The following is a 26,090-nucleotide window of genomic DNA, read 5'->3' as shown; positions in this document are numbered from 1 at the left end:
AAATTACCTATTGAGTATAGTGTTTACTATACAGGTAATGAGTAACTAGAAACTCATTTACCCCCAGTGCACATGCACATATACCCCTTGAATCTGAAATAAAAATTTTAAAACAGAAAACAGTTCCGTCACTAAAAATACGTCAGGATAAATGTGGATAGCACATATATTTGTGTAGAGTTTAAAAGCTTGTGTGATAATGCAATGTTACAGTATTGTTTAGGAATATAGACATTTGTAAAATTTTAAATGCAAGGGCTATATGCTTGAAAGGTAAGAAATACACTTCTAAATAAATAAATGCTCAAATATAAATCATAATGAAAACTAGAAGACATTTTGATCTGGATGTTCATGAAGGTACTACATACATTGAAATTTATGAGATGCAATTAAAGACTTCCTAGGAGAAGTTGCTAGCTTTTAGTGCTCATATTAGAAAAGAAACTGCAAATTAATTAGCTAGGGGTACATCTCAAGGAACCAAGCTAAAGAAAGAAAATATTAAAGTTGAGCAAATGTGATGAAATAGAAAACAGATATAGCTTAGGATCCCATTATGTTTTATAAGCCTCTGATAAGATTATCAAGGAGGGAAAAATAATACAGCACAAATAACCAATATCTAGAATAAAAACACGGTGGCTCATGTCTGTAATTCCAGCACTTTGGGAGGCCAAGATGGGCGGTCACCTGAAGTCAGGAATTCGAGAGCAGCCTGACCAACATGGAGAAACCTTGTCTCTATCTCTATTAAAAAATATATATATATGAAATTAACCAGGTGTGGTGGCACATGCCTGTAATCCCAGCTACTTAGAAGGCTGAGGCGTGAGAATCGCTTGAACCCGGGAGGCAGAGGTTGCGGTGAGCCGAGATTGTGCCATTGCACTCCAGCCTGGGCAACAAGAGTGAAACTCTGTCTCAAAAAAAAAAAAAAAGTAAAACAAGAGACATACTAACCAATATTTCTGATTCTCTTTTATTAGAACTTGGAATTTTAAAGCCTTCACAGGGCCTACTAACATAGTATTCGGGTTTCCTACATCCACAAAGAAAGGGGTCCACCTGGAAGGAGTGGACCAAGATGGTGGAATAGAAGTCCCCACCTGATCGTGCCCCACCTTGCATCCCCACCACTACAGAAAGGGGTCCACTGAGCTCCCTTTGGGTGGGGGAAGGGTTGGGAAGGACGCCACAGTGATCTCAGTCCTTAATAGGGCAGAAGCCACACTCAGGCAGGAAAAGGATTTCTGGTTGTTTATCACTGCACCTGTCATTAAGGTGATGGCAGGACTAGATGAGTTCATAAGGTTTTTCTTAAGTTTCGGGAACCAGATAGTTTAGACTTTTCTACTAGCATACAAAAAGGAGGAAATTTTACAGATTATTGTTTCTGTTAGTGTGAAACTGTTAGAAAACTTGATAAATAGAAATAGACAAATAGAAAATTATGGCCCTGTCTCCTTTATTAATATTTATTATAATAATTAATAGCAAATAGGTATATCTATAAGAAATCTGAAAATATTGGTATGCAGATATATTCAGGAGTAAATTTAAAGAATAAGAAACCGTGGCTAAATTGGCTTCACCTTAGACACTAATCTCCAATACTAGGAGATTACTAATATCATACTATTTTAAGAAGTCAAAGAAGGCCTGGACGCGATGGCTCACACCAATAGTCCCAACACTTTGGGAGGCCAAGGCGAGTGGATCACTTGAGCCCAGGAGTTTTAATACCAGCCTGGCCAACATGGTGAAACCGCATCTTTATGAAAATTTAGCCAGGCGTGGTGGTGCACACCTGTAGTCCCAGATACTAGGAGACTGAGGCAGGAGAATCAGTTGAACCTGGGAGGCAGAGGTTGCAATGAGCTGAGATCGCACCACTGCACTCCATCCTGAGCAACAGAGCAAGACACTGTCTCAAAAAGAAAAAAATCAAAGAAAGGAAACCTTTTGATCATCTCATTAGATGCCAAGAAGGTTTTTTGTCTAAGCTCATTATTTATTGGTTTTTAAAAAATTTTTTTGACATTTTTTTTGGTAGAGATGGGGTCTCCCTACGTTACCCAGACTGATCTTGAATCTCTGACCTCAAGTGATCCTCCCACCTTGGCCTCCCAAAATGCTGGGATTACAGGTGTGAACCAGTGCACCTGGCCTATTTATTCATTTTTTAAAAAACTCTTAGATAAGTATGAATGTATGAAGTCTTTTTTTTTTTTTTTGGAAGATGTATTTCAAACCAAATTATTATGCCTTTTGGTGAAACCCTTGAAGCATTCCCAGTAACATTGAGGTGGAACAAAATAGATACCCACTATTGGCCGGGTGAGGTGGCTCTCCCACCTGTAATCCCAGCACTTTGGGAAACCAAGGTGGGAGAATCGCTTGACGCCAGGAGCTGGAGGCTGCAGTGAGCAATAATTGCGCCACCACACTCCAGCATGGGCAAGAGAGTGACACCCTGTCTCAAAAACACAAACAAACAAAAAAATTGTCAACATTTTATTTTAACATTTTCTAAAAGTACCAGGAAATGCAGTTTGCCAAGAGAAATAAAACTTATAAATGTTGTCAAGATACAGACACAATTATTATATGCAGTTGATCTAATTAATTAACACATATAATTTTGTTCCACGCTGAACTCCACCAAAACTGTGGCCAAACTTTTTAAAAATTACAGACCCACAGGGACAAGGGGAACAACAGAAAATACACCACCTATAAAATTGCAGAAGCAATACTGCAGGTAGACAAATGGCAGCCTACCCTTGAAGGCCAAATCCCAAGTCATGGTGTAAACAATCCTCAAAAGATCCAAAAACAGGAAGTACAGAGCCATCCACTTTGGATGCTTGGCTGTAGTAGACCTGTTTTATGCTGCAGTCATGACAGATACCTTGATTGTGGTGAGCCCTGTATCTTCCAGGGTTTGCTCATGATCTCACCCACTGATTTCACCAAAAGAGGTCTGTGAACTTTCCTGAAAGCTAAAGCCAGATTGTGTCCCAGAGACATGTTTATATTTTCCTGGGAACCTTCTTTGATAGTAACAAAACTGCTCTATGCAGGTAGTTTTATACTTGATGCTGAGTTTTGTTTTGTTTTGTTTTGAGACAGAGTCTTGCTCTGCCGCTCAGGCTGGAGTGCGGTGATGCAGTCTCAGCTCACTGCAACCTCCACCTCCCGGATTCGAGCGATTCTCCTGCCTCAGCCTCCTGAATAGCTGGGATTATAGGCACGTGCCTCCACCTCCGGCTAATTTTTGTATTTTTAGTAGAGACGGGGTTTCACCGTGTTGGCCAGGCTAGTCTCCAACTCCCAACCTCGTGATCTGCCCACCTCGGCTTCCCAAAGTGCTGGGATTACAGGCGTGAGCCACGGCGCCCAGCCTATGCTGAGTTTTCAAAAGCCAAACTTTATACTGTTTGGGATGCACACACATAGATTCTAAAAGTGTAAGGAAAAACAAGAGAATGTTTGCCACAAAAGTATTGATTGCCAGGGAATTGGACACATAAGCATCTGATGTATTGGTTATAGATAAAGTTACGTTTCTTAACCTGGTTGCATTTTACGTATTTTGAAAAATTATAATGAAGGAATAATTGTGTATGTGTGTGTGTGTGCATGTGTGTGTCTGTGTGTTTTGAGAGAGTCTTGCTCTGTCACCCAGGCTGGAGTGCAGCGGTGCCATCTCAGCTCGCTGCAACCTCCGCCTCCCGGGTTCAAGCAATTCTCCTGCCTCAGCCTCCCGAGTAGCTGTTATTACAGACAAGTACCACCATGCCCGGCTAATTTTCGTGTTTTTAGTAGAGACAGGGTTTTGTCGTGTTGGCCAGGCTGGTCTCAAACTCCTGTCCTCGAGTGATCCACCCTCCTCAGCCTCCCAGGGTGCTGGGATTACAGGTGTGAGCCACCACATTTGGCCAAATGTAACAAGAAATATTCAAGGCCTGTGTAAAGCAATCTTTAGGCTAGGCGTGGTGGCACACACCTGTAATCCCAGCACTTTGAGAGGTGAGGTGGGAGGATCGCTTGAGCCCAGGAGTTCAAGACCAGCCTAGGCAACATAGGGAGACCCTGTCTCTACCAAAAATAATAATTAATTAAAAAGTTAAGCAATCTTTAAAGCTTAACTAAAGACATGAAGGATACTTTGGGAGTAAGATTTTCCATCCTGGAGCAGGGGAGGCTTGACCAAAATGAAACTAATATTTGATCTAGAAAAGTTAATGTGCAAGAATACTGAGCACAGTAGCTCATGCTTATAATTCCAACACTTTGAGAGGTTGAGGAGGGAGGATCACTTGAAGTGAGGCGTTTGAGACCAGCCTAGGCAACATAGGAAGACTCTGTCTCTACAAAAAAATTAAAATTGGCCAGGTGTGGTGGTGTGCGCCTGTAATGCCAGCTACTTGGGTGGCTGAACCCAGAAGTTGGAGGAGGATATCTTGAGCCCGGGAGTTTGAGGCTGAGGTGAGCTACGATCGCGCCATTGCCCTGCATCCCAGGCAACAGAGTGACAACCTATCTTTAAAAAAAAAAAGGAAAAAGAAAGTTATTGTGTAAGAATAGCCAAAAGGGGAAAAAATAGATGTTAATGAAAAAGGTCGTAGATATTAGAGCACATTTTGAAGCTTCATTAATTTGTTCTACAGAAGAAGCAAATCAGTAGATAAATACAGAATCCAAAAATAGACCTAAGCATGGAGATTCGGCTGTGGTAGCATTACACATCACAAAAGGAAAGCATGTTTGGGAAAATATCACTTAGATCTCTGCCTTAGCAAAAAAACATTTAGATTGATGAAGAATTGTTAAAAACCCCAAAACCCTAAAAACAAAAGAGAACTTCAATAAGAAAGCATGAATTAATTTATGTTTTTATTGTGATACTTTCTTTTTAAAGAGATAAAAAGTCCAGATGCCATAGAGGAAAAAAGTGGATACATGTATTTAAAATTCTGAGTGGAAAATTGTTACTGTAATCAAACTCAAAAGACATGACAAACTGAGGAAAAATATTTGTACCACAAATGGAAAATATTCTTAATTGACAAAGACCTTTTATAAATGAAAAGTGCTAATAGTCTAATACAAGCAAGACAAAGGATTTGAATAGGCATTTTACAGAAAAATAAATATTAAAGGCCAGTAGACATAAAAATGATTACTTATTTCATAACTAAAAACAATGGGATAGTATTTTTTACCTCTGAATTTGACTAACAGTTTAGAAGTGCAGTACTAACTCAGCATGAGTGAAAGTGTAGAAGCGCAGGGTGGCTTCATGATTGATGGTAGTGTGGAGCTATGATTGCACTGTTCTGAAGAGCAGTTTGACCCCATATCCATCAACATTTTCAGTGCAGGAAGTTTTGGACCCAGCCATCCCACCACTGAAGGATATAGAGGGGTATTCCCTAGGTTTACCAAGAAAGACATAAAATGTTGTTTGTTACAGCTTTGGCTGTGATAGCAAAACAGCACAAAACCCTGAGCCCCACGTGGAGATGGGAGTGGAGTTGAAGTTCAGTCCGTTCTCCTGGTCGGACTTAGTTGATCAACGAGAAGTAGAAGGAAAATCTGCCATTGGCACACCCACCAGCATGCTACTCTGGAATAGGTAGCATCACAGATTAGCCAGAATACTGCCTCACTGGCCTTACTTCCTCCGCAAAGAGAAGCCTTTGTATTTGGTGATAAAAGGGACCTCTTTGCCTCGTGAACACCAAGAACACAACTGAGCACGCTGCCCAACTGTGAGCTCCTAGGGTGTCACTGCGCCAGAGTCCTTCAGACCGTGCTCCATTCCTGGCCTCTCTCGGCAAAAATGGCCCAGTTGCCGTGCTGGACCTGGCCTTTCAGAGACGTATAGGAGAGAAGCCCTCAAAATCTCCATGAGAAATCCTACACAGTCCTTCTGGCATAGTCACCCCGCCTTACTCCTGTAGCCTGAGACTTCAGGTTATCCACTGTATTGTGCCTGCAGAGCTTGTCCTTCTCCTTAGTTCCAAGTATGTTGCCAGTGGGATGGAATTTGAGTACGTTAGCTCCCAGTGAGGATCCACTCCCTTTCCCCTCCTCCCATCACCTTATGAGACTGTGAAGAGCCTTATGGAGAATGTTCGCTACACCAGTTGAGTGCAGTTAATAGGCATGAGCTGTCAGCCTGGGGGAGAACGTATTGTGGGGACCTACAATCACAGGGACACAAAACCTTAAAAGTGGAGGGGCGAGAAGAAGCAGGGAGAGTGATGGGGAGTTTTTGGTGGGGGGAAAGGAGATAAAAAGACTGAAATCTCCTCCCACATCTTTTTGGCATCACTACCCCAAGTTAAAAAAAGGTCTCTATTCTTTCCACAGAACTGTGCATGAGAAACTGGCTGCGTTTGGTTAGGGTGTGATAAAAGCAGTTCTTCTGCCACTAGCGCTCTTAGAGACAAGAGCTCCTTTCTTTGTAGGTTTTGCTTCGTGTCTCTGTTTGTGAGAAATATTCTGATTCATGAAAATCTAGTCTAATGCCCTGAATGTAGAGCCTCACCACAGGCCTGGTCTTTACTGGTAGATGCAGTGATTTTCTTTCCTGCCTGAGAAGGCGTTGTGGCCGGTGCCTGTGTCTCATGATTTAGGTCAATATGGGCCGACCTTCCTCATCCTTCCTCTGTCTCGAAAGCTGGGGTCACATGGGTCCCATTCTCTGTGGATGTAAGAAACCTGATTTATGTTAGTAGATCCTGTGAATGCTTTAAAATCCCCAGTGCTTGTGAGAATCAGAAATATTGCTTGATAAAATAAACGTTTTTGTATTCTTTGGTCTTCGTTTTTTGGAAGGAAAAAACTCTGGAAACAAAGTATTCTTTAACAGTGACCTGGTTTAATAAATTATAGCTTATCCATGCAATGGTATATTTTTTAATTCCTTAAAACATCTGTGTATTTTGATAAGGAAAGATCTTCTAGTGTAATTATCCACTGATTAAAAACTGTGGTTGTGTGTGCACTATAAAATACATATGTGTGAATATGTAATGGACTATGTAAAGCGATACATAAATGTTGGTATGTACATGAAATGTTTTAGGAATAAATCATAATTATTTCTTATGAGGAGGCATGGAAAGGATAGCATTTCTTGTTTTTGCCTTTTTGTACTCTCTTGTCTTTTCTTATTAAGGAATTGTACAACTACAACTAAGTTTTGTCAATTGGCGTTGTCTGGTTTATAGGATAATAAATAAGTCTGCTTCGTCTTCCTAATTTTTCAGTATTGCATTTTTATCTTTTCTGTTTATTTTTCTAAGTTAACATTGTCTTTCTATCCATGCATTCTTAGGTTACACCGGATGACATCAATTGAAAGAGAAGAAAAGGAGAAAGTCAAAAAAAAAGAGAAAAAACAGGAAGAGGAAGAAACGATGCAGCAAGCAACATGGGTAAAATACACATTTCCAGTTAAACATCAGGTAATTTTTACAGCAACCCTTTAAAATAGTGTTAGCCATTTCTGAAACTTTTATCCTGAAACTTTGAATACTTACTAATTTTATTTTACTTTTGACATAGTCTTTTTATTTTATTAATTTTTTTTATTGTTTTTTGAGATAGAGTCTGGCTCTGTTGCTCAGACTGGAGTGCAGTGGCACAATCTTGGCTCACTACAGCCTCAGCCCCCTGGGTTCAAATGATTCTTCGGCCTCAGCCTCCTGAGTAGCTGGGATTATAGGCGTGCAGCACCATGCCCGGCTAATTTTTGTATTTTTAGTAGAGACGGGGTTTCGCCATGTTAGCCAGGTGAGTCTTGAACTCCTGATCTCAGGTGATCTCTTGCCTTGGCCTCCCAAAGTGCTGGGATTACAGGTGTGAGCCACTGCTCCTGGCCTACTTTTGACATAGTCTTTTAAGTAATATGTTAGGGATGAAGTACATCTTCCTGGCAAATTTACAAAGCATCAGTTTATCTTAGTAGAATATAGGAGGCTTATGAGGACAATTTGTTGAAGTTGTTATAAAACTGTAAAATTGTCTTAATTTTTACATGCTAAAAAGGAGCGTTCTTTCACTGACCTTTGATTCCCAGTGAAAACTAAGTGGATTAGTAAATTTTTTTTTGTCCCCACTTGGAAAAACCTGGGGATGATTAGTAAATTTAATTTGCCTCACTTTGAAACTTGTTTGGTAAAAATGCATAAAACCACATGTGGTTTATAAGCATTGTCATTCTTACTGTTTAATGTTTTCATTTACACCAGGTTTGGAAACAAAAAGGTGAAGAGTACAGAGTGACAGGATATGGTGGTTGGAGCTGGATTAGTAAAACTCATGTTTATAGGTTTGTTCCTAAATTGCCAGGCAATACTAATGTGAATTACAGAAAGTCGTTAGAAGGAAGTAAGTAATTAAAATTACGTTTTCTGCATAATCGTTCTGCTTTATATTTCTTATAAATTTGTAGTATATTGACTATATTTTAGATAAAAACATTTTCCTGAAATTTTTAATAGTACTGCAAAATTACCAATTTAGTTTACTAAAACCCTAAAACTTTAAAAATTACCTTTATTCACAGGAATTTGATATCTCAGATTTCCGTAAGATTGTAGAATGGAACTTGTTTTTTAGAAGAGGCCTCAGCCACCTGATTATCATTTTCCAAAATCTTAGATTCAGGCCAGGCCACCAGATGCAGTGGTTCATGCCTGTAATCCCAGCACTTTGGGAGGCCGAGGCAGGTGTATTACTTGGGAGTTCTAGACTACCCTGGCTAATATGGTGAAACCCCGTCTCTACTAAAAATACAAAATGTACTGGGTGTGCTGGCACACACCTGTGATCCCAGCTACTCAGGATGCTAAGGCAGGAGAATGGTTTAAACCCAGGAGGCAGAGGTTATAGTGAGCCAAGGTTGCACCACTGCGCTCCAGCCTGGACGACAAAACAAGACTGTCTCAAAAAAAAAAAAAAATTCAGGCCAGCCGCAGTGGCTTACACCTATAATCCCAGTGCTTTGGGAGGCTAAGGCAGGAGGATCACTTGAGGCCAGAGGATCACTTGAGCCCAGGAGTTCAAGGCTAACCTGGGCAACATAGCAAGACCCCATGTCTACAAAAAAGTTTAAAAAATTAACCAGACGTGTTGCCACGTGGTGCTACTTGGGGGTCTGAGGCAGGAGGATTGCTTGACACCAGGAGTTTTGAGGTTGCAGTGAGCTACAATTGTGCTGTTGCACTCGAATATGGATGACAGAGCAAGACTCAATCTCTTAAAAAAAAAAATCTTAAATTCAGTACTAATTCACTTCTTGAGGAGTTGTGTATCTGGTAACCTTAGCATTGTTGCACGTAAGAGAAAACCAGAAAGGAAGTGATAGAGGCTTCCAAAACACTGTCACATAAATGAGGTTTTTTTATGGGGGTTGGCAGGTTGTTTTTGTTTTTGTTTTTGTTTTTTTGAGATGGAATCTCACTCTGTTGCCAGGCTGGAGTGCAGTAGTGTATCTCGGCTCACTGCATCCTCTGCCTCCCGGGTTCAAGCAATTCTCCTGCCTCAGCCTCCCAAGTAGCTGGGACTACAGGCTCACGCCACCATGCCCAGCTAATTTTTGTATTTTTTGTAGAGATGGGGTTTCACCATGTTGGCCAGGATGGTCTCGATCTCTTGACCTCAAGTGATTTGCCTGCCTTGGCCTTCCAAAGTGCTGGGATTACAGGTGTGAGTCACTGCTCCCAGCCAAATTTTGTCACTCTTGGTTCGGTTGTCACTGACCACTTTTTTTAATCCTGTAGTGTTTTAAAACAAATCCCAGAAATCATGTTTCACCAGAAGTTCAGTATGTATCTCTACATAGACGTTTTTTCCATATCCATCATGTCATTATCACACTCAACAAATTAACTATAATTAATAAATTAATCATCTGATTTTTAGTCCATATTCCACTTGCCCTAGTTGTCTTAGAGGTGCCTTTTTACTGTTAGCAGTAAACCAGGTCCAGGCAAGGCCACACATTGCTTTTCATGACTTTTCTTCAGTCTTTTATTCTGTTATATAAACTTCAAGGAGTCCAAGAACCATTGAAATAGATTACAAAAGTTTATATACATACTTTTTTCCTTGGTAGAGGATCATACTATTTATCCATTTCTAGTAGGGTTCTGTGACACAAAGTATGTTAGAAACCACTAATGTGGACTTTCTGGAATCATCGAACAGATTGTGATAATCCTTCATACACAAGTTTCCTTTCATTATATGTTTTTGTGTGTGTGACAGAGTCTCGCTCTGTCAGCCAGGCTGGAGTGCAGTGGAGTGGAGTGGACTGCAAACTCCACCTCCCAGGTTCAAGTGATTCTCCTGCCTCAGCCTCCCAAGTAGCTGGGACTACAGGCTCGTACCACCACGCCTGGCTAATTTTTGTATTTTTAGTAGAGATGGGGTTTCACCTTGCTGGGCTGGTGTTCAACTCCTGGCCTCAAGTGATCTGTCTGCCTCAGCCTCCCAAAGTGCTGGGATTACAGGCATGAGCCACCACACCCACCCAAATTTTATCACTTTTGTTTCAGTTGTCACTGACCACTTTTTTTTATTGAGATGGAGTCTCGTTCTGTCACCCAGGCTGGAGTGCAGTGGTGCGATCTCAGTTCACTGCAACCTCCACCTCCCAGGTTTCAGCGATTCTCCTGCCTCATCCTCCTGAGTAGGGATCACAGATGCGCACCACCATGCCTGGCTAATTTTTCTATTTTTAATAGAGATGGGGTTTCACCATGTTGGCTAGGCTAGTCTTGAACTCCTTGTCCTCAAGTGATCCACCTGCCTTTGCCTCCCAAAGTGCTAGGATTACAGGCATAAGCTACTACACCCATCCAAATTTTATCACTCTTGTTTCAGTTGTCACTGACCACTTATTTTTTTTGAGACGTAGTCTCGCTCTGTCACCCAGGCTGGAGTGCAGTGGCGTGACCTCGGCTTGCTGCAGCCTCCGCCTCCTGGGTTCAAGCAATTCTCCTGCCTCAGCTTCCTGAGTAGCTGGGATCATAGGTGCGCACCACCACGCCCAGATAATTTTTGTATTTTTAGTAGAGATGGGATTTCACCATGTTAGCCAGGCGGGTCTGAAACTCCTGACCTCAGGTGATCCACCCACCTCTGCCCCGCATAGTGCTGGGATTATAGGCATGAGTCACCATGCCAGCCTGTAGTATTAATGTTTATCTTGTAGCTGACTATGTTACTGAATTACAATTTTTTTTTTTTTTTTTTTGGACACAGAGCCTCACTCTGTCACCCAGGCTGGAGTAGAGTGGCATGAGCCTCTGCACTAGGTCCACTTTTTTTTTTTTTATTTATCCGCAGTGTTTTAAAACAAATTTCATAAATCATGTTTCACAAAAAATGTTTGTACAAAGTTTTCTGAAATGTCTGAAATTCAGTCATTCCTTCTGTGTTTTAGGTCAGCCAGGCATATAGGTTTATATGGTACCTTATACTCAATAAGACCTTTGTCCTTTTTTTTTTTTAAATGAAAAAATGAAACATAACTTGCTGGAAAATACTTGTTTGTTTTCACTAAACTTGACATATTAAAGTACTAATACTGGAAATAACGTTAATTATGCTATACATGGTTCTTTTTAGCCAAAAATAATATGGATGAAAATGTGGATGAGTCAGATAAAAGAAAATGTTCACGAAGTCCCAAAAAAATAAAAACAGAGCCTGATTCTGAAAAAGATGAGGTAAAAGATTCAGATGCTGCAAAAGGAGCAGACCAAAGTGAAATGGATATCTCAAAGATTACTGAGAAGAAGGACCAAGGTAAGGAGAGTCAGCTGTGGAGGGCAGCCTGGGGGTGATAAGAATGCAGTGGATCGGGGTCCCACCACAGGAAAGGTACTGCGTTGTGTTTTCTTGATAATAGCTTTATTAAAATGTAATTCATATCCCATACAATTCACCCAATTAAAGTGTAAATTCAGTGGTTTTTAGTATAGTCACAAAGTTCAACCATTATCACGTCAATCTTAGAACATTTTCATAACCTTGAAAAGAAGCCTCATTCATACCCATTAGCAGTTACTTACCAATCCTTCCCCAAAGTGCCGCCAGCTTAGCGGTCTACTTTCTGTCTCTCTGGATTTGCCTGTTTTGGACAATCCATAGAAATGGAATCAGGCAATATGTGGTCCTTTGTGGCTGGCTTCATCCACTTAGCATGTTTTTAGGGTTCATCCATGTTGTAGCATGTATCAGTACTTTCTGTTTCTGAATAATACTCTGTATGGATATGCCACATTTTGTTATCCATTCATCAGTTGATGGACATTGGGCTGTTTCCTCTTTTGGCTATTATGAATAATGCTGCTATGAACATTCATGCAGAAGTTTTTTGTGGCCAAGCGTTTTCACTTCTCTTGGAGATATACCTAGGAATGGAATTACTGGATCATATGGTAACTCTGTTTAACCTTTTGAGGAACTACATTGTCTTTTGTAACAAGTCATTTTTTAAAAAACTAGATAAGCTAAATAATGCGTGTAGCTAGAGATATGTTATAACTGTAAAAGTCTATACAAAATATTACATGAAGGTACTAGCGTGTGCAGTAGCCTGCCACATATTAAGTACTTTTTCATTATGGCATTCCATCATTTTTAGATACTAAGGATCAGAATATTTAAATATTTTGGGGATGTATGTCTCATAAAGTTCAACACTATCCATTGACCAGGAACTTTGAAATATATGTTTAAGCTCTAGAGAGAAAATGAGAAAAATAGATACTTTAATATTTTTGGCTAGGCACAGTGGCTTGTGCCTGTAATCTCAGCACTTTGGGAGGCTGAGTTGGGCGGATCACCTGAGGTCAGGAGTTCAAGACCAGCCTGGCCAACATCGCGAAACCATGTCTCTACTGAAAATTCAAAAACTAGCCAGGCATGGTGTCACATGCCTGTAAACCCAGCTACTTGGGAAGCTGAGGCATGAGAATTGCTTGAACCCAGGAGGCGGAGGTTGCAGTGAACTGTGATTATGCCGCTGCACTCCAGCCTGGGCAACAGAGTAAGACTCCATCTCAAAAAAAAAAAAAAAGTATAAATTCCTCCTTTCAGAGTAAAAGTTACATTTCTATAAATGTCTTTGTTTCACAGATGTGAAGGAGCTTTTAGATTCTGACAGTGATAAACCCTGCAAGGAAGAACCAATGGAAATAGACGATGACATGAAAACAGAGTCACATGTAAATTGTCAGGAGAGTTCTCAAGTAGATGTGGTCAATGTTAGTGAGGGTTTTCATCTAAGGACTAGTTACAAAAAGAAAACAAAATCATCCAAACTAGATGGACTTCTTGAAAGGAGAATTAAACAGTTTACACTGGAAGAAAAACAGCGCCTTGAAAAAATCAAGTTGGAGGGTGGAATTAAGGGTATAGGAAAGACTTCTACAAATTCTTCAAAAAATCTCTCTGAATCACCAGTATTAACAAAAACAAAAGAAGGGTGTCAGAGTGACTCGATGCGACAAGAACAGAGCCCGAATGCAAATAATGATCGACCTGAGGACTTGATTCAGGGATGTTCGGAAAGTGATTCCTCAGTTCTTGGAATGAGTGATCCTAGTCATACCACAAACAAACTTTATCCAAAAGATCAAGTGTTAGATGATGTCTCCTTTCGGAGCCCAGAAACAAACTGTCAGAAACAAAATTCCATTGAAAATGACATAGAAGAAAATGTCTCTGACCCTGCCAGTAAAGGCCAGGAACCCAGTAAGAGTAAAACAAAAGGAAATGATTTTTTCATTGATGACTCTAAACTAGCCAATGCAGGTGATATTGGTTCTTTGATCTATAAGAACAAAAAACTGCTCATACAGGAGGAAAACGACACCATCGTTTCTTCCTCCAAGAGTGCTTTACATTCATCAGTGCCTAAAAGTACCAATGACAGAGATGCCACACCTCTGTCAAAAGCAATGGACTTTGAAAGAAAACTGGGATGTGACTCTGAATCTAATAGCACTTTGGAAAATAGTTCTGATACTGTGTCTATTCACGATAGCAGTGAAGAAGATATGATTGTTCAGAATAGCAATGAAAGTATTTCTGAACAGTTCAGAACTCAAGAACAAGGTATTGAAGGCTTAGAGCCATTAAAATGTGAATTGGTTTCTGATAAGTCCACTGGAAACTGTGAGGGCAGGCTGCTGGGTAAGGTAACTGAAGCAAATGGTAAAAAAACAAGTCAGCAGAAGAAATTAGAGGAGAGATCAGTTAATAAATGTAGTGATCAAATAAAGCTAAAAAATACTACTGACAAAAAGAATAATGAAAATCGAGAGTCTGAAAAGAAAGGACAGAGAACAAGTACATTTCAAATAAATGGAAAAGATAATAAACCCAAGATATATTTGAAAGGTGAATGCTTGAAAGAAATTTCTGAGAGTAAAGTAGTAAGTGGTAATGTTGAACCAAAGGTTAATAATATAAATAAAATAATCCCTGAGAATGATATTAAATCATTGACTGTTAAAGAATCTGCTGTAAGGCCGTTCATTAATGGTGATGTCATCATGGAAGATTTTAATGAAAGAAACAGCTCCGAAACAAAATCACATTTACTGAGTTCTTCAGATGCTGAAGGTAACTACCGAGATAGCCTTGAGACCCTGCCATCAACCAAAGAGTCTGACGGTACACAGACGACCACACCTTCACCATCTTGTCCAGAAAGCAATTCAGTTAATCAGGTAGAAGATATGGAAATAGAAACCTCAGAAGTTAAGAAAGTTAGTTCATCACCTGTTACTTCTGGAGAGGAATCTAATCTCAGTAATGACTTTATTGATGAAAATGGTCTGCCCGTCAACAAAAATGAAAATGTCAATGGAGAATCTAAAAGAAAAACCGTCATCACAGAAGTCACTACGATGACTTCCACTGTGGCCACAGAATCAAAAACTGTGATCAAGGTAGAAAAAGGCGATAAGCAAACTGTGGTTTCTTCCACAGAAAATTGTGCGAAATCCACTGTCACAACCACCACTACAACGGTGACCAAGCTTTCCACACCCTCCACAGGCAGCAGTGTGGACATCATCTCTGTAAAGGAGCAGAGCAAAACCGTGGTCACTACGACAGTGACAGACTCCCTGACCACCACAGGAGGCACGCTGGTTACATCTATGACTGTGAGCAAAGAGTATTCCACACGAGACAAAGTGAAACTGATGAAATTTTCAAGACCAAAGAAGACTCGCTCAGGTACAGCTCTGCCATCCTATAGAAAATTTGTTACCAAGAGCAGCAAGAAGAGCATTTTTGTTTTGCCTAACGATGACTTAAAAAAGTTGGCCAGAAAAGGAGGAATCCGAGAGGTCCCTTATTTTAATTACAATGCAAAACCTGCTTTGGATATATGGCCATATCCTTCTCCTAGACCAACCTTTGGCATCACTTGGAGGTATGTACTTTAAAATGTATTTGGGGAGGGAGAAAATTTTTAAAAGAATTATCTCAAGAATATCTCATTTTTTAAAAATGAGATAATAGAGATAAGACAGGAAACATATATTAATGGCTAAAGATAGTAATGGAAACAGGATACAGAAAGCTTCAAAATTGGCCAACTGGTATGTACTAAAGTTTTTGTAGGGAAAAATATTTAAAGACTTAAAATTTAAGAGAATGTTTTAAAATGAAATTCAGTTTTAACTTTCATAAGACAAAAGGAACGTGTCAGATGTGATTGTTTTTGTGGTCTGATTTTCTGAGTTACTGCTCTGGGAACAAGATAATCATCAACTTTCTGGAATGTTTGTATTTTATTAGGTAATTCGTAAAAAATAAGACATAAACATGCTTGTAAATTTCATAAAGCTTATCATAATGTGAAAATCTTCCTAATGTAGCTTATTTGCATGATAAACATTTGTTTTGGAGTTCTCTGTTATTTATGTATGAATAGGTAGTCTCTAAGATTCCGTAGAAATTTTTTTAAACCCAGAAAGAGTCCTAATTTAAAATTTTCTGGGCACTTTAGGTTTAGGGGATGCGTCCTAAATAGATAGTGTTGGCAGTTGTAAAATCATGTAGTTTGATGTTGGGAAGGGATCTTAGAACTTCTTATCTTTTGTAAATGTACAGTGATTTGCCTGTGGCTACAGAGACACAGGAATAGTGCCCGGTTTTCCTAAATCCCAGTCTAGTACTTTATCTGCTATATCACATTTCACTTATTTGTCCTTGCTTTCTCCTTTTTCATGTCCTTGTCTTTATCTTTTCACCCCTGTAATTGAGAAGGATGGAACATAAACATTGAAAACATGAGAGTTCTGGGAACATCTTTAGAAATCAGAATCGGTCATAGTTGCAGTTAGATTTTGCTAGGATCCTCAAATTATTTCAGCGAGTTACGGAGCCGTTTTCATTTCCCCTTAGGCTTCGTTTTTGTGTGTCTTTTAATATTTTTCCAATTTCTTTAAAAATCACACTTTTTTGGTTTCCTTTATATTACAATCAGCTAGTATTAGAAAAAAAAGTAAGTACTCTTCTATGAAGGAATTCATTTATTAATACAACCAGTCATAGTTTGTTTGACCAAGTTTTTTATAACTCATCTTTTGATTTGAAATAAAATATCATCACTCCATTACACATTCAATAGAGACAGCTGAAAAGTACAATTTCTCTGCAGGGCCTGCAATGAAGGATTTGCAGAATCCTGCAGGGAATCAAGGAACTCTTCATTACAATTCATGGATTTATAGGATTACTCTGCACTTTTCTGCTTTCTTCATTGAGAGCGGTCCCAAAATGTGTCCTTGACTATCCTGCAGGTAACTTCTTTCCCACTGGAAAAGTTACTGTGTACAAATACTTTAATTATAAAGTGACCTGGCAGTTGTGGAGGCCGACCTTTCTGCTCTTTGTATTCTGAAACAGAGGGTAGGCTCAACTGGGAAGCACTCTTCTCTGAACGCTCCAGCAGAGTTAGGCACCGGTCCTGATCAAGTGTTGCTCGGGGCCCTGTTCTGCACAGCTGAATTTCAGGAGCTGAATTTCATGTCTTAGTATGCACTATGGCGCAGTTTGTATTACTTGATTTCACATTTTTTAATGGAAGGAAGCATTATACATTTCCATTAAACATTATACATTTTAAATGGATACTGCCTTCAAATGTATGCTAACATCTTAATTTGCTGAAACAAATTTGAGAGAAGCATAATCCTTTCTGTCTAATGGAGGCATGGGTAAATATGTAAATTGATCATGACTTTAGAATGCATTTTTAAAAAGCATATTGCTATAAAAAGCCATGCACATGAAATGCATTTTTATACTAACACTTGAATAGACTACATCTGATGGTTAGGAGTTAAGAATGCCAAAGATGCATGTATGATCTTTGTTATTAATGTTAAGGCTGAGCAATGTTGGAAAATTTGTCTCATAGACTCAGTAGGGCCTCTTTTTCCCTCCACACCATCCATTCCCTTATGCCCATCCTCCCAGGCCCTGATTCTGTGCTTCATTGTCACGTTGAACTGATAGTTGTCCTCCACAGTGCTGCCAGAGATTCTCCTAAAATGCCCCTCTATCCTGTGAATAGTCTGACTGAGCTAAGGGACTTGCTAACTACTGCAGCAAGGAGTGGGGAAAGCATTTGTCACCTGTAGATCACATTCATGGAAAATACTTCCCTTTACAACCCATCCAGTACTGGATAAATCTCAGAGGACTTAATATACATACCCTTTAATGCTCTTCTTTAATCTTTTAATTTGGTACAGTGCATTCTGGCTTCTGCCTTTCTCTCTCATGCCACCTTCATCTCTTTCTGCACCTCCACACCCCTTTCCTCCAGTCATAAAACACTAGATGTGGTCTCTGAGAAGAAATGTGTACTCCTGCACACTATTCTCTTTAGTGTATTTGTGCCCCTTGCCTTTGATCAGCACCTCCCATGCTCTTAACTTGTCCTTTGAGACTCCAGCAAAGCTGTGATCCTCATTCCCGAGCCAACTCAGATGTCCCTCTCCCTTGTCCTTTCCTCTCTTACAGCTCTGAGAACACAGACAGATTCTAGTTCACCTCTGTGTCCCCAACTCCTGTCACATAGTCTAACACATAAAAGATGCTCAAGTATTTTTTGAATGAATGCTTGAATGAGCAGACTTGCCATGCATGCGGTGTGTTCCTTCCCGGTGTTATTTCCATTTCAAAATAAGGATACTTTAAAGTCATTGTTTGACCACAGAGAATGAGGATGAACTTTTCCTTCCAAATAAATGTTTATTTGCTTTCTCCTATGACATTAAAGATCTCTAGGAATTACTATGGGTTATGGTCTGAAAGTGACAGACACTTTCCCCCTCTTGGGACATCCCTGCACTAGTTAACATTTCCCGTCTGATTTCTCCTCGACCTGCTCTGTCCAGGTGAGAGGATTCATAGTGCAATAACATAGCAGAGAAAGTAATGGTGTCACAAGTGGATATGGGAAGTTAAGAAGCTGCAGCAACTTTTTGGCTAGAGCTTTCTCTTTCACAGTGTTCATTTTTCCAACTGAATACTGTCAATAGAAAGCATTGCTTTCTACACGGAAAGGGCAGGCACGGTGGCTTACGCCTCCTGTAATCCCAGCACTTTGGGAGGCCAAGGCAGGTGGATCACCTGAGGTCAGGAGTTCGAGACCAGCCTGGCCAATGTGATGAAACCCTGTCTTTACTAAATATACAAAAATTAGCCGGGCGTGGTGGTGGGCGCCTGTAATCCAAGCTACTCAGGAGACTGAGGCAGGAGAACCACTTGAACCCGGTAGGTGGAGGTTGCAATGAGCTGAGATCATGCCATTGCACTCCAGCCTGGAGCAAAACTCCGTCTCAAAAAAATAATATACAAAAATTAGCTGGATGTTTGGGCGGGCACCTGTAATCCCGGCTACTCTGGAGGCTGAGGCAGGAGAATCACTTGAACTGGGAGGCGAAGGTTTCAGTGAGCCAGGATTGCTGTACTTCACTGTAGCCTGGGCGACAGAGCAATACTCTGTCTCCGGAAAAAAAAAAAAAAAAAAAAAAAAAAAGGGCATTGCCTTTTGCATACAGAGTTTTTGAGATTTACCTTCCACATCTATTAGAGGAGGACATTATTTTTATTTTATAGGCTTTGTCTACACCATAATCAACCACTAAGTTCATTTAAGTACAGTGAAAATGTCAACAAAGTATTCATTTACACAAAGATATAATGAATTCCATTTTAGAACATGATATTTAATGCAGTTAAGTAAATTTATTTTGAAATACATTTTGAGTATTTTTAAAGAATGTCTAAAACGTTTAATAACTCCATACACAATGTTTAGAAACAAACATGAACACAGAGAGATTTGTCTGTTGATAAGTAATACGGTATTGTCCTTTCTCTTTCTTTCTTTCTTTTTTTTTTTTGAGATAGAGTCTCGCACTGCTGCCTGGGGTGGAGTGCAGTGGAGCGATCTCAGCTCACTGCAACCTCCGCTCTCCAGGTTCGAGCGATTCTTCTGCCTCGGCCTCCCAAGTAGCTGAGATTACAGGCGCCTGCCACCATGCCCAGCTAATTTTTTGTATTTTTAGTAGAGATGGGGTTTCACTATGTTGGCCAGGCTGGTCTCAAACTCCTGACCTCGCGATCCACCCACCTCGGCCTCCCAGAGTGCTGGGATTACAGGTGTGAGCCACTGCGCCCAGCTGATAATTGTCCTTTTTCTAATAATTTTATTATTCATTGTAGAATTCGAAAACTACACTAATGCTGTTAAAGTTTTATTAGTATTAGCTTTATTCATCATCCAGTTGTTCATGTTTTAAAGAACCACCGTTTGGATGCAGAATGTTTTTGTCCATTTAGAAGGTTCTTACTAGATTTGTAAGATGTTTTGGGTTTAATTTAATTAAATTAATTAATTTATTTATTTATTTTGAGATGGAGTTTCACTCTTATCACCCAGGCTGGAGTGCAATGGTGTGATCTTGGCTCATTGTAACCTCTGCCTCCTGGGTTCAATTGATTCTTCTGCCTCCAGCCTCTCAAGTAGCTGAGATTACAGGCGTGCACCACCATGCCCAACTAAGTTTTGTATTTTTAGTAGAGATGGGGTTTTGCCATATTGGTCAGGTTGCTCTTAAACTCCTGACCTCAGGTGATCTGCCCACCTCGGCCTCGCAGAGTGTTGGGATTACAGGCTTGAGCCACTGCATCTGACCTCATTTTATTCTTTTAGAAAATTTAAACATTTTCAAGTTTTTTATTTTTGCAAAAGTTAGGATTTTTCCTTCAAAACTCCTTTATCACGTTTAATAACAATTATCTATTTCTCTATATTTGGTCCCCAAAATTTTCCTAACAGATATTTTGGAATTAGGTTAAATTTATAAAATCTTCATGAATTTTTGCCTTATCAACCTTACAATGAGACATTCTCATTTTATAAAGTTATATGGCATTTAAAATGGATATAGACCCTTTTTTAAAAAAATTAGGTGCCTGTTATGCCTATGAACAAAGAAGTTTTTCTTTTAAAGGACATATAATACCAAAGTCTTACAAAACCATATTATAAATACTGAAGTCCTAATGAGGACAAGAAACACAGCCCTTCAGTTTAGTAGAGCGAATATGAATGTGTATGTCTGTGTGTATACATATAGATATATATATATATATATGGATTTCTTTGGTTTTCCTTTCAGGTATAGACTTCAGACCGTAAAGTCCTTAGCTGGAGTGAGCCTGATGTTACGGTTACTGTGGGCAAGTTTGAGATGGGATGACATGGCGGCCAAGGCTCCTCCAGGAGGAGGGACTACACGGACAGGTAAGGGGAAGGGGAGTTATTTTCTAATTTAAGTTTAAAAGCCAAAATCACAGGCCAGGCACGGTGGTTCATGCCTGTAATCCCAACACTTTGGGAGGCCGAGGTGGGCGGATCACAAAGTCAAGAGATCGAAACCATCCTGGCCAACATAGTGAAACCCCGTCTCTACTAAAAATAGAAAAATTAGCTGGGCATGGGTCCCAGCTACTTGGGAGGGTGAGACAGAAGAATCACTTGAACCCAGGAGGCAGAGGTTGCAGGGAGCTGAGATCGCGCCGCTGCACTCCAGCCTGGCAACAGAGCGAAACTCCGTCTCAAAAAACTTTAAAAAAAAAGCTAAAATCACTTGCCTATTCACTTAATTTTAAGTATCTCTGTTTTCTTATTAAAATATAATGTACTGGGCACGGTGGCTCACGCCTGTAATCCCAGCACTTTGGGAGGCTGAGGCGGGCAAATCACAAGGTCAGGCGATCGAGACCATCCTGGCTACCACGGTGAAACCCCGTCTCTACTAAAAATACAAAAAATTAGCCAGGCATGGTGGTGGGTGCCTGTAGTCCCGGCTACTCAGGAGAATGGCGTGAACCTGGGAGGTGGAGCTTACAGTGAGCCAAGATCGCGCCATTGCACTCCAGCCTGGGTGACAGAGCGAGACTGTCTCAAAAAATAAAAAATAAAAATAAAATGATAATAAAATATAATGCTTGTATTTTAAAAATACAGTTTTGGCCATGTGTGGTAGCTCTCACCTGTAATCCTAGCACTTTGGGAGGCCAAGACAGGAGGATCACTTGAGGCCAGGAGTTTGTGACCAGGCTGGGCAACATAATGAGGCCTTGTCTCTACGAAACTAATTAAAAAAGAAAAAAAAATCAACTAGGCCTGGTGACAGGTGTCTATAGTCCCTGCCACTTGGGAGGCTGGGGCCAGGAGGATTGCTTGAGCCGGGAGTTCAAGGTTGCTGTGACTATGGTCCACCAATGTCCTCCAGTCTGGATAACAGAGCAAAACGCTGTCTCTAAAAAAAAATGTTTTTTTTCACATACAGCTTTGTTGAAGTTTGGCACATGCTATAAAATCCCAGGGGCCAGGAGGGAAGGTTCAGATTGTAAAATGAGTCACTTATGTGTGAACCAGTCTACATTTTTTAAAAGATACTTATTATTGTTTAATTACAAATTTAAGACTTCTGGAGGCCTGTGCTTGCTGCTTCTGTCCTAGGCTTTTTATTATTTTGATTGAATATTTCCACCAGGAGTTCAGCTATACCCAGCAGCATTTTGTTTCATTTAGAAATTTGCAGTGAGGAAGAAGCTCAGTATTGTTGCAGTCTAGCAGTGATCCTGTTAGATGTTAGTGATCCTGTTAATTAGTCAGATGTTTCCAAAAGTTTATTCCATGTGTGTCTTTTTGAAAGCACCAGATGTACCTTTTTAGTCTCTGAGTATTTCAGTTGGTTATTAATACTATGTGAATTAAATCACCATAGAAACATCTGAAACGGAAATCACAACAACAGAAATAATTAAGAGGAGAGATGTTGGTCCTTACGGCATTCGATCTGAATATTGTATCAGGAAAATCATTTGTCCCATTGGAGTTCCAGAAACACCAAAAGGTAAGGAATAGAAGGAATTATATTCTTTCATTATTAATCTGTTAGCCATGTATTTCATGAATTGAAATTTGATATATTTTTTTCTTCTCTCTGTTCACCTTTTAAAAAAGAAATTTTTTACAACTGCCAAATTTTGGAAATGGTATTAAAGTAATAAACATAGGAAGTTTCTGGTAGACACACATTGATGCCTATGAGCCTTGTTCCAAGCACAGCACAGGGCTATAATAATACCTCTTGTAGTTAAGATGTGAGACATTGCCTGACCACAGACCAGCGGCTCCTAGAGAGCAGCCATCTTGTCTGTCTGGTTTGTTGAAGTCCTGGTAACTAGTACCGAGTCTAATATGTAAGTGGGTCGATAAAGATTTCTTAAGGATTAAAACTATTGTGAAATACTTCAGTGCTCAAGGTAGAGATAATCTAAGAGGCATATAGAGTTACTCAAGAAATGTTTATAGAGCACCAATACAATAGGCACTGGGTGGCAAATACATAGAAGAATGAGATTTGGCCCCCTAATCTCAAGGAAGCAAAAAAAAGCTTATAGTATTATAATATCAGTGTTATATGTGTTGCAATAAGATAAGAGAGTAATGTTGGAAAAGAAGATTAACACTGTTTTATAGATAATTATGAATGTCTGCTTATAAAATTCATGAGAATTAAAAGTATTAGCACTAATAGGAGTTCATTGTAGTATCCAAATTGAAAATATATAAAGTCCGTGTTATTTTATGTAAACAATAAAAATATTTAGGAAAAAACCTAGTAAGAAATGTATAAAAAGTCCAGGTTCAGTGGCTCACACCTGTAATTCCAGGACATTGGGAGGCCAAGACAGGTGGATTACTTGAGCCCAGGAGTTCGAGCCCAGCCTAGACAATGTAGTGAAACCCCATCCCTACAAAACATACAAAAATTACAAAAATATTGGTAACATGCATGCCTGTAATCTCAGCTACTCAGGAGGCTGAGGCCCGAGAATCGCTTGAGCCTGGGAGGAGGTGGAGGTTGCAGTGAGCTGAGATCGTACCACTGCACTCCAGTCTGGGCAACAGATTGAGACTCCGTGTCAAAAAAAAAAAAAAGAAAGAAAAAGAAAAGAAATACAGGCCGGGCATGTGGCTCAAGCTTGTAGTCCCAGCACTTTGGGAGGCTGAGGTGGGCAGATCACTTGAGATCAGGAGTTTGAGACCAGCCTGGCCAGCATAGCAAAACCGCGTCTCTACTAAAAATACAAAAAATTAGCCGGGTATGGTGGTGCACACTTGTAGTCCCAGCTACTTGGAAGGGTGAAGTGGGAGAATCACTTATACCCAGAAGGCAGAAGTTGCAATTAGCCAAGATTGTGCCACTGCATTCTAGCGTGGGCAACAGAGTGAGACACTGTCTCCAAATAAATAAATAAATAAAAAGATAATGCCCTTAGATAGAAACATAGTGTTTTTATAAAAAGTTACTTCTCCCCAAATGTATACACTTAATTTTTGAAACTTGATTAAATTAACTTGGGAGTTCTTGGAGAATAGCCTTTTTGAAAAGAGCACCAATGAAGCAACACCTGTTCCTAGTGGATGATAAATTTTAGCTTAATTAAAACAGCGGCCAGGCGCAATGGCTCACGCCTGTAATTCCATCACTTTGGGAGGCCGAGGCGGGTGGGTCATTTGAGGTCAGGAGTTCAAGACCAGCCTGGCCAACATGGTGAAACCCGTCTCTACTGAAAATACAAAAATTAGCTGGATGTGGTATTGCACACCTGTAGTCCCAGCTACTTGGGAGGCTGAGGCATGAGAATTGGTAAACCCAGGATGGGGGTATTGCAGTAAGCTGAGTTCACACCACTGTACTCCAGCTTGGGCAACAGAGTGAGATTCTGTCTCCAAAAAAAAAAAAAAAAAATCACAAGGTCATCCTGGCACAGAAAGAGCTCTGTTGATGGGCAGAGAAACAGATGGAAGATGTCCCTGACAGGCCTTCAGTCTCCTTGACCCCACAGCCTTTGATGCAAACCACTGCAGCCCCCTAAAATCACTTTTCTTTGATTTGTATCGCTTTGTACAATTCAGGTCCTGCTACCATTTCTGTTTCCTTCTGCTGCTTCCTTGTGATTGAATATATGGGAAGGTTCAATGCTTGTCCCTCCCTACTTTTTATTTTTTAAATCTTTTTATGAGGAGATTTTATCTATTCTTAGGTTTCAGATCTCCCCTTTATATTGGTAACTCTCAAATCCCCCTTCTGTATGCGGTGATAGGGAAACACATATTGTACACCCAAGTGTGAGAAGAACATGCTAGTCTTTTGTAGGAAGTTGAATTTGTGTTGGGGTCTGGAGGATGAATTGACGTTAGTCAGATGAGCAGTGGGGGCTAGGAATAGTGCTCCAAGTAGAAGAAACAGGTTGTATAAAGGCTAATAAGCCTTTTATTTTGGGGGTCAGCAAACCACAGCCCATGAGCCTTGGCCTACCCTGCTTTTATAAATGAAATTTGATTGGAACACAGCCACATTTACTCACTTACGTGTTGTCTTTGGCTGCTTTCATGATACAAAGGCACAGCTGAGTAGCTGCAGCAGAGACCATCTGGCAATTTAAGAAGAAAAGTTTGCCAACCACTATTTTTCATGATAGAAGATGCCAGAAGTACTTTAATTTTAGAAGCAATATTGCTTAAAATATTCTGATTTCCTTTCCAAAGAAACACCTACACCTCAGAGGAAAGGCCTTCGATCAAGTGCACTGCGGCCAAAGAGACCAGAAACGCCCAAGCAAACTGGCCCTGTTATTATTGAAACCTGGGTAGCAGAAGAAGAGCTGGAATTGTGGGAGATCAGGGCATTTGCGGAGAGGTAAGGAAATGGTTAATACCTGGTCAACTATTTGAAGATTTTATCACTTCAGAATCAGGAAATTACTTTTTTTTTTTTTTTTTTTTTTTTTTGAGACAGGATCTTGCTCTGTCATCCAGGCTGGAGTGCAGTGACACAATCTTGGCTCACTGCAACCTCTGCCTCCCAGACTCAAGTGATCCTCCCCCCTCAGCCTCCCCAGTACCTAGGACTATAGGTGCATGATACCAGGCCCAGCTAATGTTTGTATTTTTTGTACAGAGATGGGGTTTTGCTGTGTTGTTCAGGCTGATCTTGAACTCCTGGGCTCAAGCGATCCACCCAACTTGGCCTCCCAAAGTGCTGGGATTACAGGCATGAGCTACCCTACCTGGGGTGAAAGGATTATCAGTTTAATCGTTTATTCAGTGCAGTAAAGTCCTAGCTTGACTTTACTCCACCTTTGATTTTAAGTGCTAGCGGTGAATAGTTTAGTAAGGTCCTCTCTCTCTCTCTCTTTTTTTTTTTTTTTTGAGACAGAGTCTTGCTCTGTGAGCTGGGCTGGAGTGCAGTGACACGATCTCGGCTCACTGCAACCTCCACCTCCCGGGCTCAAGCAATTCTTCTGCCTTAGCCTTGTGAGTAGCTGGGATTACAGGGGTGTACCACCATGCCTGGCTGGTTTTTGTATTTTTTGTAGAGACGGGGTTTCACCATGTTGACCAGGCTGGTCTCGAACTCCTAACCTTGGGAATC

The 26,090-nt window shown here is 40.2% G+C and overlaps 1 protein-coding gene across 13 annotated transcripts in view; it reads left to right on the top strand.

Annotated features, from left to right (window-relative positions):
- Window positions 1-26,090, top strand: part of BPTF (bromodomain PHD finger transcription factor) — a 148,841-nt gene that overhangs the window by 68,978 nt on the left and 53,773 nt on the right. For all 13 annotated transcript variants that reach the window (XM_037993316.2, XM_037993314.2, XM_037993313.2 and 10 more), the window contains 7 exons: window positions 7,355-7,484; window positions 8,271-8,409; window positions 11,656-11,835; window positions 13,171-15,481; window positions 20,754-20,878; window positions 22,371-22,499; window positions 25,205-25,355. In XM_037993316.2, coding sequence (XP_037849244.1) covers window positions 7,355-7,484; window positions 8,271-8,409; window positions 11,656-11,835; window positions 13,171-15,481; window positions 20,754-20,878; window positions 22,371-22,499; window positions 25,205-25,355 — 3,165 coding nt within the window. The remainder of the gene's footprint in view (window positions 1-7,354; window positions 7,485-8,270; window positions 8,410-11,655; window positions 11,836-13,170; window positions 15,482-20,753; window positions 20,879-22,370; window positions 22,500-25,204; window positions 25,356-26,090) is intronic.

Source organism: Chlorocebus sabaeus, chromosome 16, assembly GCF_047675955.1.
Source record: "Chlorocebus sabaeus isolate Y175 chromosome 16, mChlSab1.0.hap1, whole genome shotgun sequence".
Classification (NCBI taxonomy): Eukaryota; Metazoa; Chordata; class Mammalia; order Primates; family Cercopithecidae; genus Chlorocebus; species Chlorocebus sabaeus.
Note: the sequence above shows the minus strand (reverse complement) of the source record. Positions and strands in the feature narration are given on the sequence as shown.